Source organism: Streptopelia decaocto (genome assembly GCF_964273445.1).
Source record: "Streptopelia decaocto genome assembly, chromosome: 21".
Taxonomy (NCBI): Eukaryota; Metazoa; Chordata; class Aves; order Columbiformes; family Columbidae; genus Streptopelia; species Streptopelia decaocto.
The window spans coordinates 5,555,855-5,573,814 of NC_138676.1; the positions used below are offsets into that span (position 1 = coordinate 5,555,855).

General features: G+C 53.7%; 2 protein-coding genes across 3 annotated transcripts; one reads left to right on the forward strand and one right to left on the reverse strand.

Annotated features, from left to right (window-relative positions):
- Nucleotides 1-248: 248 nt before the first annotated feature.
- On the forward strand, nt 249-6,417 carry NRGN (neurogranin). The gene is made up of 3 exons (XM_082070383.1): nt 249-365; nt 3,021-3,227; nt 6,277-6,417. The coding sequence occupies exons 1-2, from the start codon at nt 351-353 to the stop codon at nt 3,225-3,227; spliced, it is 222 nt and encodes a 73-aa protein (XP_081926509.1). The 5' UTR covers nt 249-350; the 3' UTR covers nt 6,277-6,417.
- Nucleotides 6,418-6,893: 476 nt separating this feature from the next.
- LOC309448779 (endothelial cell-selective adhesion molecule-like) lies at nt 6,894-17,208 on the reverse strand. Of its 2 annotated transcripts, none has more exons than XM_082070526.1 (7): nt 14,339-14,396; nt 10,247-10,404; nt 9,144-9,357; nt 8,920-9,075; nt 8,564-8,686; nt 8,332-8,470; nt 6,894-7,502 (listed from the first exon to the last, which is right to left on the reverse strand). In XM_082070526.1, exons 1-7 carry the CDS (start codon nt 14,379-14,381, stop codon nt 7,175-7,177), a joined length of 1,161 nt encoding a protein of 386 aa, XP_081926652.1. In that variant the 5' UTR covers nt 14,382-14,396; the 3' UTR covers nt 6,894-7,174. The 2 variants fall into 2 exon arrangements, with proteins under 2 accessions (XP_081926652.1, XP_081926653.1); XM_082070527.1 differs by lacking the exon at nt 14,339-14,396 and adding an exon at nt 17,096-17,208 and having other exon boundaries at nt 6,896-7,502.
- Between the last annotated feature and the right edge of the window lie 752 nt (nt 17,209-17,960).

The following is a 17,960-nucleotide window of genomic DNA, read 5'->3' on the forward strand; positions in this document are numbered from 1 at the left end:
CTCCAGGACCAACCCCCTAAACCAGATCAAAACCAGATCACACATTTCCCCCCCAAAAACACCCATCACCCCTTAAAAACAACAACCAACCAACAATCCGCAAATTCAACCACTTCAAGCCTCGCAGGAAAACTGACGGAGGCACCAAATAAAAGCCCTAAAAAAGGACCAAAAAATAAAAAAGAGGCGGGGGGGGGGGGGGGGGGGAAGAGCCCCGTGAGCTGATAGGCTGGCCGGGCGCAGCGCCTTACGTAGGCGAGCGCTGGGACCGGCTCAACTTGCCACCCGCGCCGGGAGAGCAGCCGGTGCCACCGGAGCCGCCGAGGCCACCGCCGCCCGCCGCCTGCGCCATGGACTGCTGCAACGTGCGTGAGCCGCGGGCTGCCCGCGGGGCGACCCGCTGGGGGCCGGGTGATGGGGGGGCGGGGGGGTGGTGATGCGGCGCCCAACTCTGCGTCTCCCCCGAATTCACACCCCCCGTCCCGCTCGGGAAAGTGCCCCCGGCCCCAAAGACGGGGCTCCGCTTTGATTCGCCTTCTATCCCGCTTCTATTCCCCTTCTATCCCGCTTCTATTCCCCTTCTATCCCGCTTCTATTCCCCTTCTATCCCGCTTTTATCCTGCTTTTATTCACCTTTTATCGCGCTTTTATTCACCTTTTCTCGCGCTTTTATTCGCCTTTTATCGCGCTTTTATTCGCCTCTTATCCCCCTTTCATTCCGCTTTTATTCATCTTTTATTCCGCGTTTATTCCTCTTTTATTCCCCTTTCATTCCCCTTTTTCCCCCCCTCCACCCCCCTGGCGACTCTCACATGTTGCTCCTGGATAAAAGGCCAAATCGAGGTGAAACCCCCCAAAATCCTCCCCACAACCACTCTGGGGAGCTGGTCCCACACACTTTCCCCCCATTTTTCCCTTTTCCTCCTCTTTTTTCCCCCCATTTATTCCCCTTTTTCCCCCCTTTTACTCCCCTTTCCCCCCTTTTACTCCCCTTTCCCCCCATTTATTCCCCTTTCCCCCCTTTTATTCCCCTTTCCCCCCCTCCCCAGCTGGCAGCACAGAGCAAATATATAGGATTTCCCCCCTAAACATAAAGATTCCCCCCCCCTAATTAAAATCTCTCCCCCTGATTTTAGGGTATATACCTAAATATACCATTTCCCCCCCCAATATAGCATTTCTCCCTTTGCATGCAGGATTTCTCCTTTGAATATAGAATTTTGCCCCCCCGTATATAACATTTCCCCCTCTGAATAGAGTATTTCCCTCCTATAGGATTTCACCTATATATACACATTTCCCCCCATGGATATAGGATTTCCCACCATGGATATAGAATTTTTCCCCTTGGCTACAGGATTTCTCCCCCAAATTTAATTCCCCCCCATATATAAGATTTCACCCCCTGGATATACCATTTGTCCCCTGGATATAGAATCAATCCCTCCCATATATTTTCTCCCTTGAATATAGGATTTATCCCTTGGATATAGTTTTCCCCCCATCCACACATAGGATTTTTCCCCTGCATATAGGATTTTTCCCTTGGATATAGTTTTCCCCCATCCACATATAGGATTTTTCCACTGCATATAGAATTTTCACCCTCTATATATAGGATTTCCTCCCTTCTGGGTATAGGATTTCTCCTCTGTATATAGCATTTCTCAACTGGATATAAGATTCCTGCCCTGGATATAAGATTCCTGCCCTGGATATAGGATTTCTGCCCTGGATATAGGATTTCCTCCCTCCATATATAGGATTTCCACCCTCCATATAGGATTTCCAGCCCCGCCGATAACATTTCCACCGCGACCGCATCATTTTCCACCCTGGACCCGTCACTTAAGCTGCCGCCGTTCACCTTCTATTAAACACCTGAGGAACTTCACAGAGCCCCCAAATGGGACGATTCCAAATCACCCTCCCCCCCCAAAACCCCAAACCCCCCATAAATCTAATGTAAATCACTCGGGGGGGGGGGCGGGGGGGAAGGGGGGTGATGCAAACGATGGACTTAACCCCATTTTATTTGATTTGATCCCCATTTTTGCCCCCTTGATCTCAGCGTCCGCTCCGATGGGTGCGGGAGGAGTGAGCTGCAGTGATTTCTATTTGGCGCTTGGAACCCCCCCCCCCAAAAACAACATTCGCCCCATGATTTAAGTCATTAGATACGCTCCTCAACCTGCCCCACTGCTAAAAATGTGGGTTATGCGCTAAAAAATGTGGGTTGTGCACTAAAAATGTGGGTTCTTTGCTAAAAATACGGGGGATTTTGCTAATAAGGGGGTTTTGCTAATAAGGGGGTTTTGCTAATAAGGAGGCAGTTGATAAAATGCTGGGGGGTTGTGCTAGAAATGAAGGTTTTCTGCTTAAAATTAGGGTTCTTTACTACAAGTTTGGGGTCTTTTCCTAAAAGTTAGGGGGGGTTGCTTAAAATTAGGGGGGTTTTGGCTAAAAATTTGGGCTCTTGGCTAAAAATTAGGGTGTTTTTCCAGTCTCTTGGTGGATTTGCAACCAAAGGTGATGCGGGGGGAAGATGCTCAGCCCTAAATTGTGGCCGTGCCTCAGTTTCCCCTGTTACATCCCGGGAAATTCAGGATGGGAAAATGGGTGAAAACATCCCCCAAGGAGCATAAAAACCCTAAAAACTTTTAGGAAAGAAGCCAAATTTTTAGCAGAAAAACCTTCATTTCTAGCACAATTTTATCAACTGCCCCCTTATTAGCAAAACCCCCCTATTAGCAAAAACCCCTTATTAGCAAACCCCCCTTATTAGCAAAACCCCTATATTTTTAGCAAAGAACCCACATTTTTAGTGCATAACCCACATTTTTAGTGCCGAGGGTAATAGAGGAGCTTATTTGATGACTTAAATTGTGGGGGGAATGTTGTTTATTGGGGGGGTTCTAACCCGCAAGGACAAATCACTGCAGCTCACTCCCCACTTCCCGCACCCACCGCAGCTTGAGAAACGTGCTATTTGGGTTAAAACCCCCCCATATTTTGGGCAGGAGGGAGCGTGCACGAAGCTGGACGAGGACATCCTGGACATCCCCCTGGACGACCCCGACGCCAACGCGGCCGCCGCCAAAATCCAAGCGAGTTTTCGGGGCCACATGACCCGTAAGAAGATCAAAGGGGGGGAGATCGACCGAAAACCCAAGGACGCCGAATGCGCCAACAGCACCCGCGGCGGCGACCTCCGCAACGGCGATTAGGTACCCCCCCCCCCAATTTCCCATCGTCCTGCCCCAAAATTAGGCTGTTTTTCAACACCAAACGTCCTTCCCCGGGCGGAAAATTGGGTTTTTTATTCCCAAGAGGCCCCCGCTTGGCCTAATTTTTTGGGAGTAGCGATGCTGGGAAGGCTCAGCCCTAGATTTGAAATCGAATTTCTCCCTTAGCAACACCACCCCGAACGCCTCGCCTCAGCACATGCTATTTTTAAAAGCCTGTGTCACAGTCTCCTGGCAGGAAAAGGTAACATTTTTAAGGAAGAAAAAGGGGGAAAAAGGGAAATAAAGAGCCCATGGAGACGAGGCTGCAGGGGGGTGTGTGTCCTGTGTCCCCTGAGCTGGGCTGGGGATGAGGTGGCTGGTGTGATTGGGATGGACTGGGGAGACAGTGGGAGTGTAGTGGGGAAACTGGGGATATGGTGGGGATGAATGGGGGATGAACTGGGGATATAGTGGGGATAAACTGGGGATACAGTGGGGATGTAGTGGGGATAAATGGGGATGAATGAGGGATAAACTGGAGATGAATGGGGGATAAACTGGGGATACAGTGGGGATGAACTGGGGGATAAACTGGGGATGAACTGGGGATACAGTGGGGATGAACTGGGGGATAAACGGGATGAACTGGGGACACAGTAGGAGTGTAGTGGGGATGAACTGGGGGATAAACTGGGGATGAATGGGGGATGAACTGGGGATAAACTGGGGATACACTAGGGATGAACTGGGGGATAAACTGGGGATGAATGGGGGATGAACTGGGGATACAGTGGGGATGAACTGGGGATACAGTGGGGATGAACTGGGGGATAAATGGGATGAACTGGGGAGACAGTAGGAGTGTAGTGGGGATGAACTGGGGGATAAACTGGGGATAAACTGGGGATGAATTTGGGATAAACTGGGGATACACTAGGGATGAACTGGGGGATAAACTGGGGATGAATGGTGGATAAACTGGGGATGAATGGGGAATTAAACTGGGGATGTAGTGGGGATAAACTGGGGAGACAGTGGGGATGAATGGGGATAAACTGGGGATGAACTGGGGAGACAGTGGGAGTGTAGTGGGAATGAACTGGGTTTTAGTGAGGATGAACTGGGGATGAACTGGGAACACAATGGGGATGAACTGGGGATGCAGTGGGGGACTAACTGGGGATGAACTGGGGATGTACTGGGGATGAATGGGGGATAAACTGGGGATGAACTAGGGAGACAGTGGGGGTGTAGTGGGGATAAACCGGGGCTGCAGTGGGGCTGAACTGGGGAGGCAGTGTGGGTGAACTGGGGATATAGTGGGGAGGAACTGGGGCTGAACTGGGGCTGTACTGGGGCTGCTGTGGGGCTGAACTGGGGCTGCAGTGGGGAAGCAGCTGCCAAGCGCAGGGGCTGTGCAGCTCCTCGGGGCCACGTGCCTTCTTAGGGCCACTTCATTAGGGTCACCTCGTTAGGGTCACCTTGTTAGGGCCACTTCATTAGGGTCACCTCGTTAGGGTCACCTCGTTAGGGTCACCTCGTTAGGGTCACCTCGTTAGGGACACGTTGTTAGGTGGGCTGAGCGGGCACACATGGGGTGCAGGGTGCTCTTCTGGGATGGGTGCAGCAGGCTGCAGGGTGCAGCAGGGTGCAGCAGGGTGCAGGCAGCAGCGGGGTGCAGAGTGCAGCGGGGTGCAGCAGGGTGCAGGGTGCAGCAGGGTGCAGCAGGGTGCAGGGTGCAGCAGGGTGCAGGGTGCAGCGGGGTGCAGCAGGGTGCAGCAGGGTGCAGGGTGCAGCAGGGTGCAGCGGGGTGCAGCAGGGTGTGGGCGGGCTGCAAGTAGGTCACGGGCAGGGTGCAGAGAGGGTGCAGCTGCAGGAGCGGGGCGTGGGCAGGGTGTAAAGAGGGCAGGGGGGGCAGGGTGCAGGCGGGGGGGGGATGGGGTGCATACAGGGTGCAGGACACAGGAGCAGGGCGCAGGGTGCAGGAGCAGGGTGCAGATGGGGCATAGAGAGGTTGTGGGACGCAGCAGCAGGCACAGGAGCAGCGTGCAGGCAGCGTGCAGGCAGCGTGCAGGGCACAGGCTGCAAGCAGACACGGGCAGGGTGCAGGAACAGGGCTCAGGGTGCAGGTAGGGCACAGTGCAGGCAGGTGCAGGAACAGGACACAGTATGCAGACAGGGCACAGGGTGCAGACGGTGCAGGAACAGGGCTCAGGGTGCAGGAACAGGGCTCAGGGTGCAGGGCATAGGCAGGCTGCAAGTGCGGGTGTGCACAAGCAGGGTGCAGGCAGGACACAGGGCACAGGTAGGGTGCAGGCAGGGCACTGAGTGCAGGTGCAGACAGGAGCAGGCAGGGCACTGGGTGCAGGTAAAAGGGCTCAGGGTGCAGGTACAGAATGCAGGTGCAGGCTCAGGATGCAGGTGCAGGTACGGGGTTCAGGTACAGGGCACTGGGTGCAGGTGCAGACTCGGGGTGCAGGCTCAGGACACTGGGTGCAGGTACAGGGCACTGAGTGCAGGTACCGGCTGCAGGTACAGGGCACAGGGTGCAGGTACAGGCTGCAGGTACGGGGTGCAGGTACAGGGCACTGGGTGCAGATTCAGGGTGCAGGTGCAGGGCACTGGGTGCAGATTCAGGGTGCAGGTGCAGGCTCAGGGTGCAGGTGCAGGGCACTGGGTGCAGGTACAGGGCTCAGGGCACTGGGTGCAGATTCAGGGTGCAGGTACAGGGCGCTGGGTGCAGGTGCAGGCTCAGGATGCAGGTGCAGGTACAGGGTGCAGGTGCAGGCTTAGGATGCGGGTGCAGGCTCAGGGCAATGGGTGCAGGTACAGGGTGCAGGTGCAGGTGCAGGCTCAGGGTGCAGGTGCAGATTCAGGGCACTGGGTGCAGATTCAGGGTGCAGGTGCAGGCTCAGGGTGCAGGTGCAGGGCGCTGGGTGCAGGTACAGGGTGCAGGTGCAGGCTCAGGGCACCGGGTGCAGGTACAGGGTGCAGGCTCAGGGCACTGGGTGCAGACTCCGGCAGCACTGACGCTTCTCTCCCCCCGCAGGTCCCTCCCGCCGCCGCCCAGTCCCCCCCGCCGCCCGCAGAGGCCCCGGAGCCGCCGCTTCGCCCCCCCAGCCCCGCATGTGCCCCCCGGGGCCACCCCCGCCTGCCCCCCCCCACCCCGGACCCCCCGAATAAACAGAGCTGTTGTGACATCACCCGGCCACTGTGACATCACACAGCCGCTGTGACGTCACATGGCCACTATGGCATCACACGGCCGCTGTGACATCACACAGAGGGACTTGGGGCCCCCCCAAACCCCCCAACTCTGAAAACGAGCAATGACTGGCCAATATGGCAACCTCCTCCTTGCCCCGTTAACTCTGAAACCTACTGATGACTGGCCAATATGGCAACCTCCTCCTCGCCCCGTTAACTCTGAAACCTACTGATGACTGGCCAGAGGTGGAAACCTCCTCCCGCTCTGTTAACTCGGAAAACTGGCGATCACTGACCAGAAGCAGAAAGCCCCTCCCCGCCCTGTTAACTCTGAAACCTAATGATGACCGGCCGCAGACGGAAACCTCCCCACAAATTCACTCAAAACCAGAGGGCCGGGCAGCGCCGTTTTTAATCAGAAAAAAACCCCTAAAAAAAGCGTTGTGTCCCGTCCCCCCTGCCCCTTCCCCCCCGCTTTTAATTCTTTTTTATTAAAAATCCCCCATTTCGACCGATATATATATAAAAAAGAAAACAAAAAGAAGCGCCCCCCAGGCGGGGCCATTTTTGGGGTGTTCTATTTACAAGACTTGCCCCCCCCAAACCGCACCCCCATTAAACGCCTCCCACCGAGTCCAGTTTTTTAACACAAAGTAACCCGAAAAGGGAAGAAAACACCCCAGAAAATGGGGGAGGATGGGGGTGGTGGGTATGGGCACCCCCCTTTTTTTTGGGGGGGGTCACACCAAGGAGCCGGCTCGGCTTTGCGCCGGCACCATGACGGGGACGGCACCCGCCCGGGTCAAACCGGAGTGGGGCACCGAACCTGGGGGGGCGACGGGGTCCTGGTGACGTCGGGGGGTCCCATTGAGGGCGGGTGGGGAGCGGGCGGGGGGGCGTCCCCCTGGGCGGGGTCCCCCCCGGTAGCTGCCGGTGTCGGAGGGGGGGGTGACAGCGTAGTGTCCCCCCCGGGGGCCGGCGATGGACGACAAGGTGCTGGTTTTGGAGATGGTGTCGGCCGCCGGGCGTCGCGCCCAGGTCGGGGTTTTGGGGGCCACAGCATCTTCCCTGCGGAGAGGGGGGGTCAGAGACAAACCCCATGTCCCCCCCACCATGTCCCCAAACTCCAGGGCTGTGCAGAGCCCCAGATGGGGAGGCAAGAGGAAAAGGAGGGGAAATAGAGGTGGAAAATGCTCTTGTTAACTCTGAAACCTAATGATGGCTGGCTAGAGATGTGTCTCCTCCCTGTCTGTTAACTCTGAAAAGTGGCAATAATGGGCCAGAGGTGGAAACCTCCTCCTCCTCATTAACTCTGAAACCTAATGATGACTACATATAGACAGAAACGTTCTCCTCCCTCCTGTTAACTCTAAAACCTACTGATGACCAACCAGAGATGGAAACCTCTCCCTCTGTTAACTGGGAAAACTGGCGATCACTGGCCAGAAGCAGAACCCTCCTCCCTGCCCTGTTAACTCTGAAACCTAATGACAACTACATACAGACAGAAACCTCCTTCCCCCGTCCTGTTAACTCTGAAACCTACTGATGACAGGCCAGAGATGGTCCCTCCTCCCACTCTGTTAACTCGGAAAACTAGCAATCACTGGCCAGAAGCAGAAACCTCCTCCCTGCCCTGTTAACTCTGAAAGCTAATGATGACTACATACAGACAGAAACGTCCTTCCCCCCATCCTGTTAACTCTGAAACCTACTGATGACCACACAGCGATAGAAACCTCTCCCTCTGTTAACCTGGAAAACTAGCGATCACTGGCCAGAAGCAGAACCCTCCTCCCCATCCTGTTAACTCTGAAACCTAATGACAACTACATACAGTCAGAAACGTCCTCCCTGCCTCCCGTTAACTCTGAACCCAACGATGACAATTCCTCACTTGATCTCATTGGCCACGTCCTCCTGCCCGTCCCGTTTCTTCCTCCGGTAGCCAACGACCCGCCGGGCGAAGAAGACGACGGTGGCCAGAGCGCCCAGGGAGCCCAACACGGCGCCGGCGATGACGGCTTTGGCGCTGGCTGCCGGACAGAGACACCGGCAGGTTTTGCGTCCGCGGGGACACCGTGGGGACACGGCAGGGACTGTCCCCAACCCCGCAGACACGTACTCACTTGTGTGCACCTCCAGCGCGACGCTGCACTCGGCCGAGCCCGCCCGGTTCTCAGCCACACAGACATAAAGTCCCGACATCTCCAGGGACAGGTTGGTCAGCTTGAGGGTGCCCTTGGCCCGGTCTGTGACGGGGGGGACACAAATTGGGGTGTTGTGTCCCCTGCAGTGTCCCCACAATGTCCCCACGCAGGGCTAAGGTGACATTATTCCCTGATATTCCATGCCTGCTCGTGCAGGACGGAGCCCAAAGCGTCCCCTGGGATTTTTTGTCCCTCCTGAGATATTTTGTCCCCGCCTCGGGATTTTTATGTCCCCTCCCGGATTGCTTTGTCCCCCCCGTGTGGTGACACCTTACCCTGGGCGGGGGGGAAGAAAACCTGCGGGATGGGGGCCGTGCGCTGCCACTGGTACCCGGGCGATGGTTTCCCCTTCTCCGAGGAGCAGCTCAAGGTGACGTTGGCTCCCACAGCTGGGCTGCCGTGCAGGTGACAGGTGGGGACAGCCGGTGGCACTGTGGGAACCAGCCTTAGTCCCCACACGGGGGTGACAACGAAGCGGGGGGGACCGGCGGGGCCTTACCCAGGACGGTGAGGTTGATGACGGCGACGTTCTTGCCGGTGCTGGTGGCCTCGTCCACCACGTTGACGGTGCACATGTATTGTCCCGAGTCCCCTTCGCGGGTGACGTTGATGACCAGGGAGATGTTGTGGCTGAGGACGGGGTGCAGGAAGCCCACACGGGGCTTCAGCTCCGTCTCCTCCACCTTCACTGTCCCGTCCAGGTAGGTCAGGACCTGCTCAGGGTGGGGACAACGCGCGTGGGGTCACCTCTGGGAGGGGGAACCCCAAGAGTCCCACCAAGAATCTCCCCCTTGTGGGCATCATGAACATCTCCCCATCGTGGGCACCACAAACATCTCATCATGGGCACCACAAACATCTTTCCATTGTGGGCACCGTGACCATGTCCCCATCACGGGCACTGTGAGCATCCTCCTACCAAGGGCACATCCCCATCTTGGGTATCTTCCCATGGTGGGCACCACAAGCACCTCCCCATTGCAGGCACCGCAGGCAGGACCTCATGGTGGGCATCTCCACATCACCATCACCATAAGCATCTCTCCCATCATGTGCATATCCCCATCATGGGTATCACCTCATGGTAGGCACCACAAGTTTCACCCCATCATAGGTGCCACCTTATGGTGGGCACCATGAGCTTCACCCCATCATAGGTGCCACCTCACGGTGGGCACCACGGGCTTCACCCCATCATAGGTGCCACCCCATGGTGGGCATCATGAGCTTCACGCCATCATAGGTGCCACCTCATGGTGGGCACCATGAGCTTCACCCCATTATAGGTGCCACCCCATGGTGGGCACCACGAGCTTCACCCCATCATAGGTGCCACCTCGTGGTGGGCACCATGAGCTTCACCCCATCATAGGTGCCACCTCACGGTGGGCACCACGAGCTTCACCCCATCATAGGTGCCACCTCGTGGTGGGCACCATGAGCTTCACCCCATCATAGGTGCCACCTCACGGTGGGCACCACGAGCTTCACCCCATCATAGGTGCCACCTCGTGGTGGGCACCACGAGCTTCACCCCATCATAGGTGCCACCTCGTGGTGGGCACCACGAGCGTCCCGCCACCACGGCCACCTGTCCCCCACCTGGAAGGGGTCGGCATCGTCCTTGTCCAGCAGCCAGGTGACATATGGCTTCTTCTGCGAGCGGCTGGTGTACCAGGCGGGCAGCACCGCCCGCTGCCCCTCCACCGAGAACACCGAGCCCGTCCCCACGTGCACCTCCAGCACGGCCGACGTGACACCTGACAACAGGACAGGACACAACCCCGGGTGACATTTTTCCAGAAAAAGACACCAAAATTTGGAAAAGCCCCAGTGAAATCCCACCGGTCATCGCCAGGAGGACGTTTCTGCTCCATCCCCACCATGAGGACGCGGGACCACGTTGTCCCCTCCTGTCCCCGTTTCCCAGGATGAGAAAATCTCCAGCCAAAAAAATCCACCCCCTGGTTACCCATGTGCACCCATGAGTGCTCCCAGTTATCCCAGGATCCCCATTTTGTGATAAACTGCAAATATCCCACCCCAAATATCCCACCCTAAATATCCCATCCCGAATATGCTGCCACAAAACCCCACCTTGAATATTCCACCCTGAATATCCTGCTCCAAATATCTCATCCCAAATATCCCACCCTGAATATCCCATCCCGAACATCTCACCCCGAATATCTCATCTCAAATATCACACCCCAAATATACCACCCCAAATATACCACCCCAAATATCCCATCCTGAATATCCCACCCCAAATATCCCACCCTGAATATTCCACCCCAAATATCCCATCCCGAATATACCACCCTAAATATCCCATCCTGATCATCCCACCCCAAATATCTCATCCTGAATATCCTGCGCCAAATATCCTGCCCCAAATACTCCACCTTGAATATCTCATCCTGAATATCCCACCCCGAGTACTGCAACTCGAATATCCCATCCTAAATATCCTGCCCCAAATGCCATGCCAAATATCCCACCCCAAACACCCCACTCTAAATATCCCATCCCGTACACCCCACCCCAAATATCTCATCCCGAATATCACACCCCAAATACACCACCCTAAATATCCCATCCTGAATATCCCACCCCCAATATTCCACCCCAAATATCCATTCCCGAATATTCCACCCCAAATATATCACCCTAAATATCCCACCTCGAATATCCCATCCTAAACATCTCACCCCAAATATCTCATCCCGAATATCACACCCCAAATATACCACCCTAAATATCCCATCCTGAATATCCCACTCCAAATATTCCACCCTAAATACCCCACCCCAAATATCCCATCCTGAATATCCCACCCCGAATATTCCACCCCATATATCGCATCCCAAATTTTCCACCCTGAATACTCCACCCCAAATATCTCATCCCAAATATCCCACCCCAAATGTCCCACCCTGAATATTCCACCCCAAATATCCCATCCCGAATAACCACCCTAAATATCCCATCCCGAATATGCTGCCACAAATATCACACCCCAAATATCCCATCCTGAATATCACACCCTGAATATTCCACCCTAAATACCCCACCCCAAATATCCATTCCCAAATATTTCACCCCAAATGTCCCACCCCAAATACCTCATCCCAAATATCCCACCCCGAATAGCCCATCCCGAATATACCACCCTAAATATCCCATCCTGAATACGCTGCCATGAATATCCCGCCTTGAATATTCCACCCTGAATATCCCACCCCAAATATCTCATCCTGAATATCCTGCCCCAAATCTCATCCCAAATATCCCACCCCAAACATCCCACTCTAAATATCCCATCCCGAACATCCCACCCCGAATATCTCATCCCGAATATCACACCCCAAATATACCACCCCAAATATCCCATCCTGAATATCCCACCCCAAATATCTCGTCCCAAACATCCCACCCCAAATATACCACCCTAAATATCCCATCCTGAACATTTCCACCCCAAATATCGCATCCCGAATATTCCACCCCAAATATCCTACCCCAAATGTCCCACCCCAAATATCTCATCCCAAATATCCTATCCCGAATATACCACCCTAAATAGCCCATCCCGAACATGTCGCCATGAATATCCTGCCTTGTATATTCCACCCCAAATATTCCACCCTGAATATCCCTCCCCAAATAACATCCCACTCTAAACATTCCATCCCGATCATCCCACTCCGAATATCTCATCCCGAATATCACACCCCAAATATCCCACCCCAAATATCCCATCCTGAATATCCCACCCTAAATACCCCACCCCAAATACCCCATCCTGTATACTCCACCCCAAATATCTCATCCCAAATATCCCACCCCAAATATCCCACCCCAAATATCTCATCCCAAATATCCCATCCCGAACATCCCACCCCGAATCCCGCATCCCTTCATCCCCCCCCCCACCCCCCCTCGGGTACCACCACCCGGACAAGGATGCTCGGCAGATTATTCCCCGGCTTTGCTCGTTAAAGCTCAGCCGGAAAATTAATCGGCTCAGGGTTTAGGCCGGGTTTATTTCTCCCCGGGGGGGACGCAGCTCCCGCATCCCGCCCGCTCGGTCCCCGCATCCCATCGATCGCGTCCCCGGCTGCCCCCGCCACGCTCGGGATGGGGCGGGGGGACCACGCCGCTGCCCCCCCCCCCCCCCAAAACAGAGGATTTGGGGAGAAACCAAAGGATTTTGCCTCTTCCTTATGAACTCAGAGCTTTCATTTGCTTCCTTCAGGGCAAACAAAGCACTGCGGGGGGGGTATTTTTAGCCTCTTTCTTGCGCATCCGTTCGTCAACCCCCCCGCCCCAGTTTTCCGGACGGAGCCTTGGAGCTCCGGGCAGGAAACTCTGCTGGGGCTGATAAACCTTCCCAGGAATTAACAACAAAAAGGAAACACATCAAACTTCCCTTCCCTGGGGTAAAAAACGAGGAGGAATCAGCCCCGGCCTGGCGAGGATGCTCAAAAATAACTCAAGCGGCCTAAGAACATAAACCCTTAAGTCCTTGGGGGGGGGGGGGGGGGAATAAAACGCTACGGGGTGATGGAGACGGCGGCGAGGAGCGAATTGATTTATATTATTAGTCTTATTAATGAGGTGGAGCTGAATAAAAGATGGAGCGGGGATTAGCGGGGATTATAGCGGAATTATAGGGCGTTGTGAAGAGAATTATGCGGCGTTGTCAAGAGAATTATGCGTTGGATTGTGGCAAATTTGGATCGGGTGCGAGAGAATAAATGGCGTTTGTGATTTCTAGAATATATATATGTAATAAAATATAATATATGTAATAATAGGTTGTATATATTCTATAATAACTATACCAATATTCATAAAGAGTATGTGCTGGTATCATGGCCCTACTGGTTTGATAAGGGTAGTTGTAATAGCGAGGATGTGATAGTGATAATGATGTTAATAATTCTAATAATAATGTTAATAATTCTAATGATAATGGGAATAACAATGTTAATGATGATGTTAATAATGTTAATGATTATGTTAATAATAATAATCATCGTTATTAATTAATTAATGATGCAGATGGCATCAGATGGTGCTGCAGCTGAACTTCCGGGCATCCCCACCAGCCACATGAATTCATTGTTTCTCAGCCCAGCATCATTTTGGGGCAAAATACATAAAGAAGTGACAGGAAAAGGGCGCTGGAGGGGAAATGGAGGCTCCGGAGGGGAAAAATGCTCCGGAACCGGCCGGGGATTTCCCAAGGGAGCCCAAAACCAGCGCCATGACACCTTGTTAACTCTGAAACCTAATGACGACCTAATGGCGCCCTGACTCTGTGATCCCTAAACCAGATCGCGGCTCCATCACCCCCGTGGCGACGGATCCGGAGGATGCTCATTTCCTAAAAAACCTCCTTTTTCTGGCAGAATTCACCCCAAGATCAAAATGTCGACCAATTCCGAGCCTAAAAAGAGGCGGCAAAACCCGGCGCTGGAGCGGCGGGACCGAACCCTTTGGCATCGGCTCCGGCTTTGGCCACCTCGGCGCTTCAAATCCTCTAATGCTTTAACCAGATCGAAAAAATTAAGCCGCTCCCAGTGCTCATACGTGGATGGGGAGGGGGGGACAGGACACACGGGGCCTCCCAGCTGCTATTTGGGCTGAAAAACCTGGATTTTAGTCCAGCTGCCTCAAGCAAAGCACCTGCCCGGGTGTTTTCCATGCGCTTCAGCCCATCTGTCCACATTGAGGGGAAGAAACACCTTTCCATCTACCTAGAAAACACCTTTATTTTTACCTATAAAACACATTTATTTTAACCTTTCGAAACACCTTTAAACCTTTTCCCCGCTATAAAAATTAAATTCACCTTTTAATTATTTTCCCCTATGGAAATAACTTTAAATCCAACATCGATATGAATCCCCGTGTTAATGCATCGTCCTTATCTAAAATCACAGCGTTTCACCCCAATAAAGCTGTTTGCTGGCTCAATGCTCAGCCCGAACCCCCCAAAACCAGGGGGAAAAGAAGAAGAGCCTATAGGGTATTAACCCTATAGGGAATTAACAGCTGGAGGGTTCGATGACCCCGCGCGTTGGGATTAAGGCGCCGGATTCATGTGAAACCAAGACCCGAATTAAATCCCAAGAGCCCACGCTGAGGGTTTAAGCTCCGCAGGGGGAATTTGACCACAAAAATTATTAAGAAATAGATAAAATGACCATTAAAAAGCTCGGAAAAAGGTCGAGGAGCAGCTTGGCCATGAGACGCAACCACCCGGGTACGGTTTTGTTAATTGTTTTAATTGTTTTGGGGGTATTTTTTTCCCTTATTTCTATTTATAACGGGGCGGATCGGAGGCGCCCGTTGGGAAAATCCAGGGCGGCTTTTCCCACGACCCCAGGCTGGGGGGTCAGAAAGCGCCGGAGCCTCCAGAGAGACCAAATTTGGGAAGGAAACATGGAAAAGAAATCAAATCATGATAACGCGGGGACGTGACTTCGGCCCCGATGGAAACGGCGGCGCCGGGGACGCCGGGCGCTGGGTTCCGCTCCCGTATGGAGCCCATAGGGTGGGGATGGGACTTCTGGAGGCAAAATGAAGGAAAACCAGCTATTTGGGGCGCAAAATTCTCTCTTTGCTGCATTTTGGGGCTTTAAAGTCTCTTCTTGCTGCATTTTTGGGCTTAAAAGTCTCATTTTGCTGCATTTTTGGGGCTCAAAAATCTCTTCCAGCTGCTTCTTTGGGGCTCAAAAGTCTCTTTTTGCTGCATTTTGGAGCTTAAAAATACCTTTTTACTGCATTTTTTAGGCTCAAAAGTCTCTATTTGCTGCATTTTTGGGCTCAAAAATCTCTTCTAGCTGCTTTTTTGGGGCTCAAAAGTCTTTTCGCAGCATTTTTAGGCTCCAAAATCTCTTCAAGCTGCTTTTTGGGGGCTCAAAATTCTCCTTTTCCTGCATTTTTAGGCTCAAAAATCTCTTCTTGCTGCATTTTTGGGGCTCAAAATTCTCCTTTTCCTGCATTTTTAGGCTCAAAAATCTCTTCTTGCTGCATTTTTGGGCTTGAAATTCTCTTCTAGCTGCTTTTTGGGGGCTCAAAAGTCTCTTTTTCCGGCATTTTTAGGCTCAAAAATCTCTTCTTGCTGCATTTTGGGGCTCTCGGTCCCTCCAGCACCCCATCCCGGGTGTGATGGTTTTGGGGACCCATCGCACATGAACGACGTTGGGATGCGGGGAAGGGAGAACCCGCCGTGTTAAGGATGAACCGACCCCCACGGTTTGTTTAAAAATGATTAGCAATTAATTATTATCACGGGAGGATAAAAAGAATCCCTTCAAGGAGCAGAGCGGAGCGGGACCCACACCCATGCGGAGGAAACGCGGCCGCTATTGCTATTGTGGTTTTGGGGCCGTTTCCTTTCCCCAAAGGGACGTTTGTCCTTCGCAGCCACGGTGCCATTTCCCCCCCCACCCCCAAAATTTAATCAGAATTAATTTGGAAATTAAGGGGGAAAAAGCCAATTGATAGAGGGGGTTGAGGCGCATCACCCTCGTTAAGTTTTTATCATGGGAAACATAAAAAGAAAAGGTTATTGGATGGTTTTTGCCTGTGCAGGGAGGTGGGTACCAGGGTTGTGTCCCCCCCCAACACGGGGGGTTTCAGTTTGGGGGCAGCTCCAAGTGGCTTTTCCCCACATTTCCCTCTCTCCGAGCGCCCCAAAGAGGGGACGGGGGTGGGACTGGGGCCCCCCCGGGCTCCCCTTTAAAGGTCCCCAGGGTCCTGCCCGGTGTCCCTCCCGTAGTCCCGGGTCCAACCCGGTGTCCCCCGGTACCGCTGGGTCCCTCCGGGTGTCCCCCCCTCACCCCCGTGTCCTACCCGGTGGTCCCCCCTGTACTCCCGAGTCCCTCCGGGTGTCCCCCCATATCCTGCCCGCTCTCCCCAGTATCCCCGTATCCTGCCCGGTGCCCCCCCGGTACCGCTGGCTCCCTCCGGGTGTCCCCCCTGGCACCCCCGGGTCCTGCCCGGTGCTCCCGTGTCTCGCCCGGTGACCCCCCTGTACTCCCGAGTCCCCCCGGGTGTGTCACCCGTGTCTCCCCCGGTGCCCCCCCCTACCCCCGTGTCCTACCCGGTGACACCCCGGTATCCCCGTGTCCTGCCCGGTGCCCCCCCGGTACCGCTGGCTCCCTCCGGGTGTCCCCCCGGTACCCCCGTGTCCTGCCCCGTGCTCCCGTGTCCCGCTCGGTGACCCCCTCGGTACTCCCGAGTCCCCCCGGGTGTGTCCCCCGTGTCCTGCCCGCTACTCCCATGTCCCTCCGGATGCCACCCCCGCACCCCCGTGTCCTACCCGGTGACCCCCCGGTACTCCCGAGTCCCTCCGGGTGTCCCCCCCGTGTCCCGCCCGCTGTCCCCGGTACCGCTGGGTCCCCCGGGTGTCCCCCGCCCGCGGTCCCCGCTCACCCAGCAGCGCCGCCGCCGCCAGCGCTGCCCCCAGCGCGCCCATGGCCGGAGCCGCCGCAGCAGGTGCCGGGGGGGGAACGGGGACCGGGGGGGGCCGCCCGCAGGTGGGGGCGTGGCCTAGGAGGGGCGTGGCCAAAGACGGGGCGGGGTTTCCGAGGGGGCGTGGCATCGCCGAGGGGTGCGGCCTGTCCCCATTTCGGGGGTCCCAGCCCCGGGCACTGGCCCCCCCGGCCACACAGCAACGGAGCTCCGATGATTAATTAACGATTTGGGGTTATTAGCAAAAAAAATAGTTGGGGTTATGAGTTATTATGAGGTTATTAATTATTTGAGATTATTATGAATTATTTGAGGTTATTAAATATTTGGGGTTATTATGAATTAATTACTCGGCGTTATTATTATTTGGGGTTATTATCAAGTATTTGGGGTTCTTATTAATGACTCAGGCTTATTATTAATTATTTGGGGTTATTATGAATTAATTACTTGGGGTTATTATTATTTGGAGTTATTAACTATTTGGGGTTATTATTATTTGGGGTTATTATTATTTGGCGCTATTACTAATTATTTGGGGTTACGATTAATTATTTGGGGTTGTTATTAATTGTTTGGGGTTGTTATTAATTACTTGGGGCTATTATTATTTGGGTCTTTATTAATTATTTGGTATAATTATTATTTGGTTTATTATGAATTATTTTTGCCTATTATTAACTATTTGGCATTACTATTAATTACTTGGGGTTACTATTAATTACTATAGTTACTATTTAACTACTTGGGGTTACTATTTAATTACTTGGGCTTATTATTACTTGGGGTTATTAATTATTTGGGGTTGTTATTGTTTGGGGTTGTT

Excerpts from the sequence above, each read along its gene's own strand:
- LOC309448779 (XM_082070526.1), bottom strand. The coding sequence starts at position 14,381 with ATGTGGACAGATGGGCTGAAGCGCATGGAAAACACCCGGGCAG. Across the intron at positions 9,358-10,246 it reads ACGATGCCGACCCCTTCCAG|GTCCTGACCTACCTGGACGG; the intron begins GTGGGGGACAGG and ends CACCCTGAGCAG. Across the intron at positions 7,503-8,331 it reads GACGTGGCCAATGAGATCAA|GGAAGATGCTGTGGCCCCCA; the intron begins GTGAGGAATTGT and ends CCCTCTCCGCAG.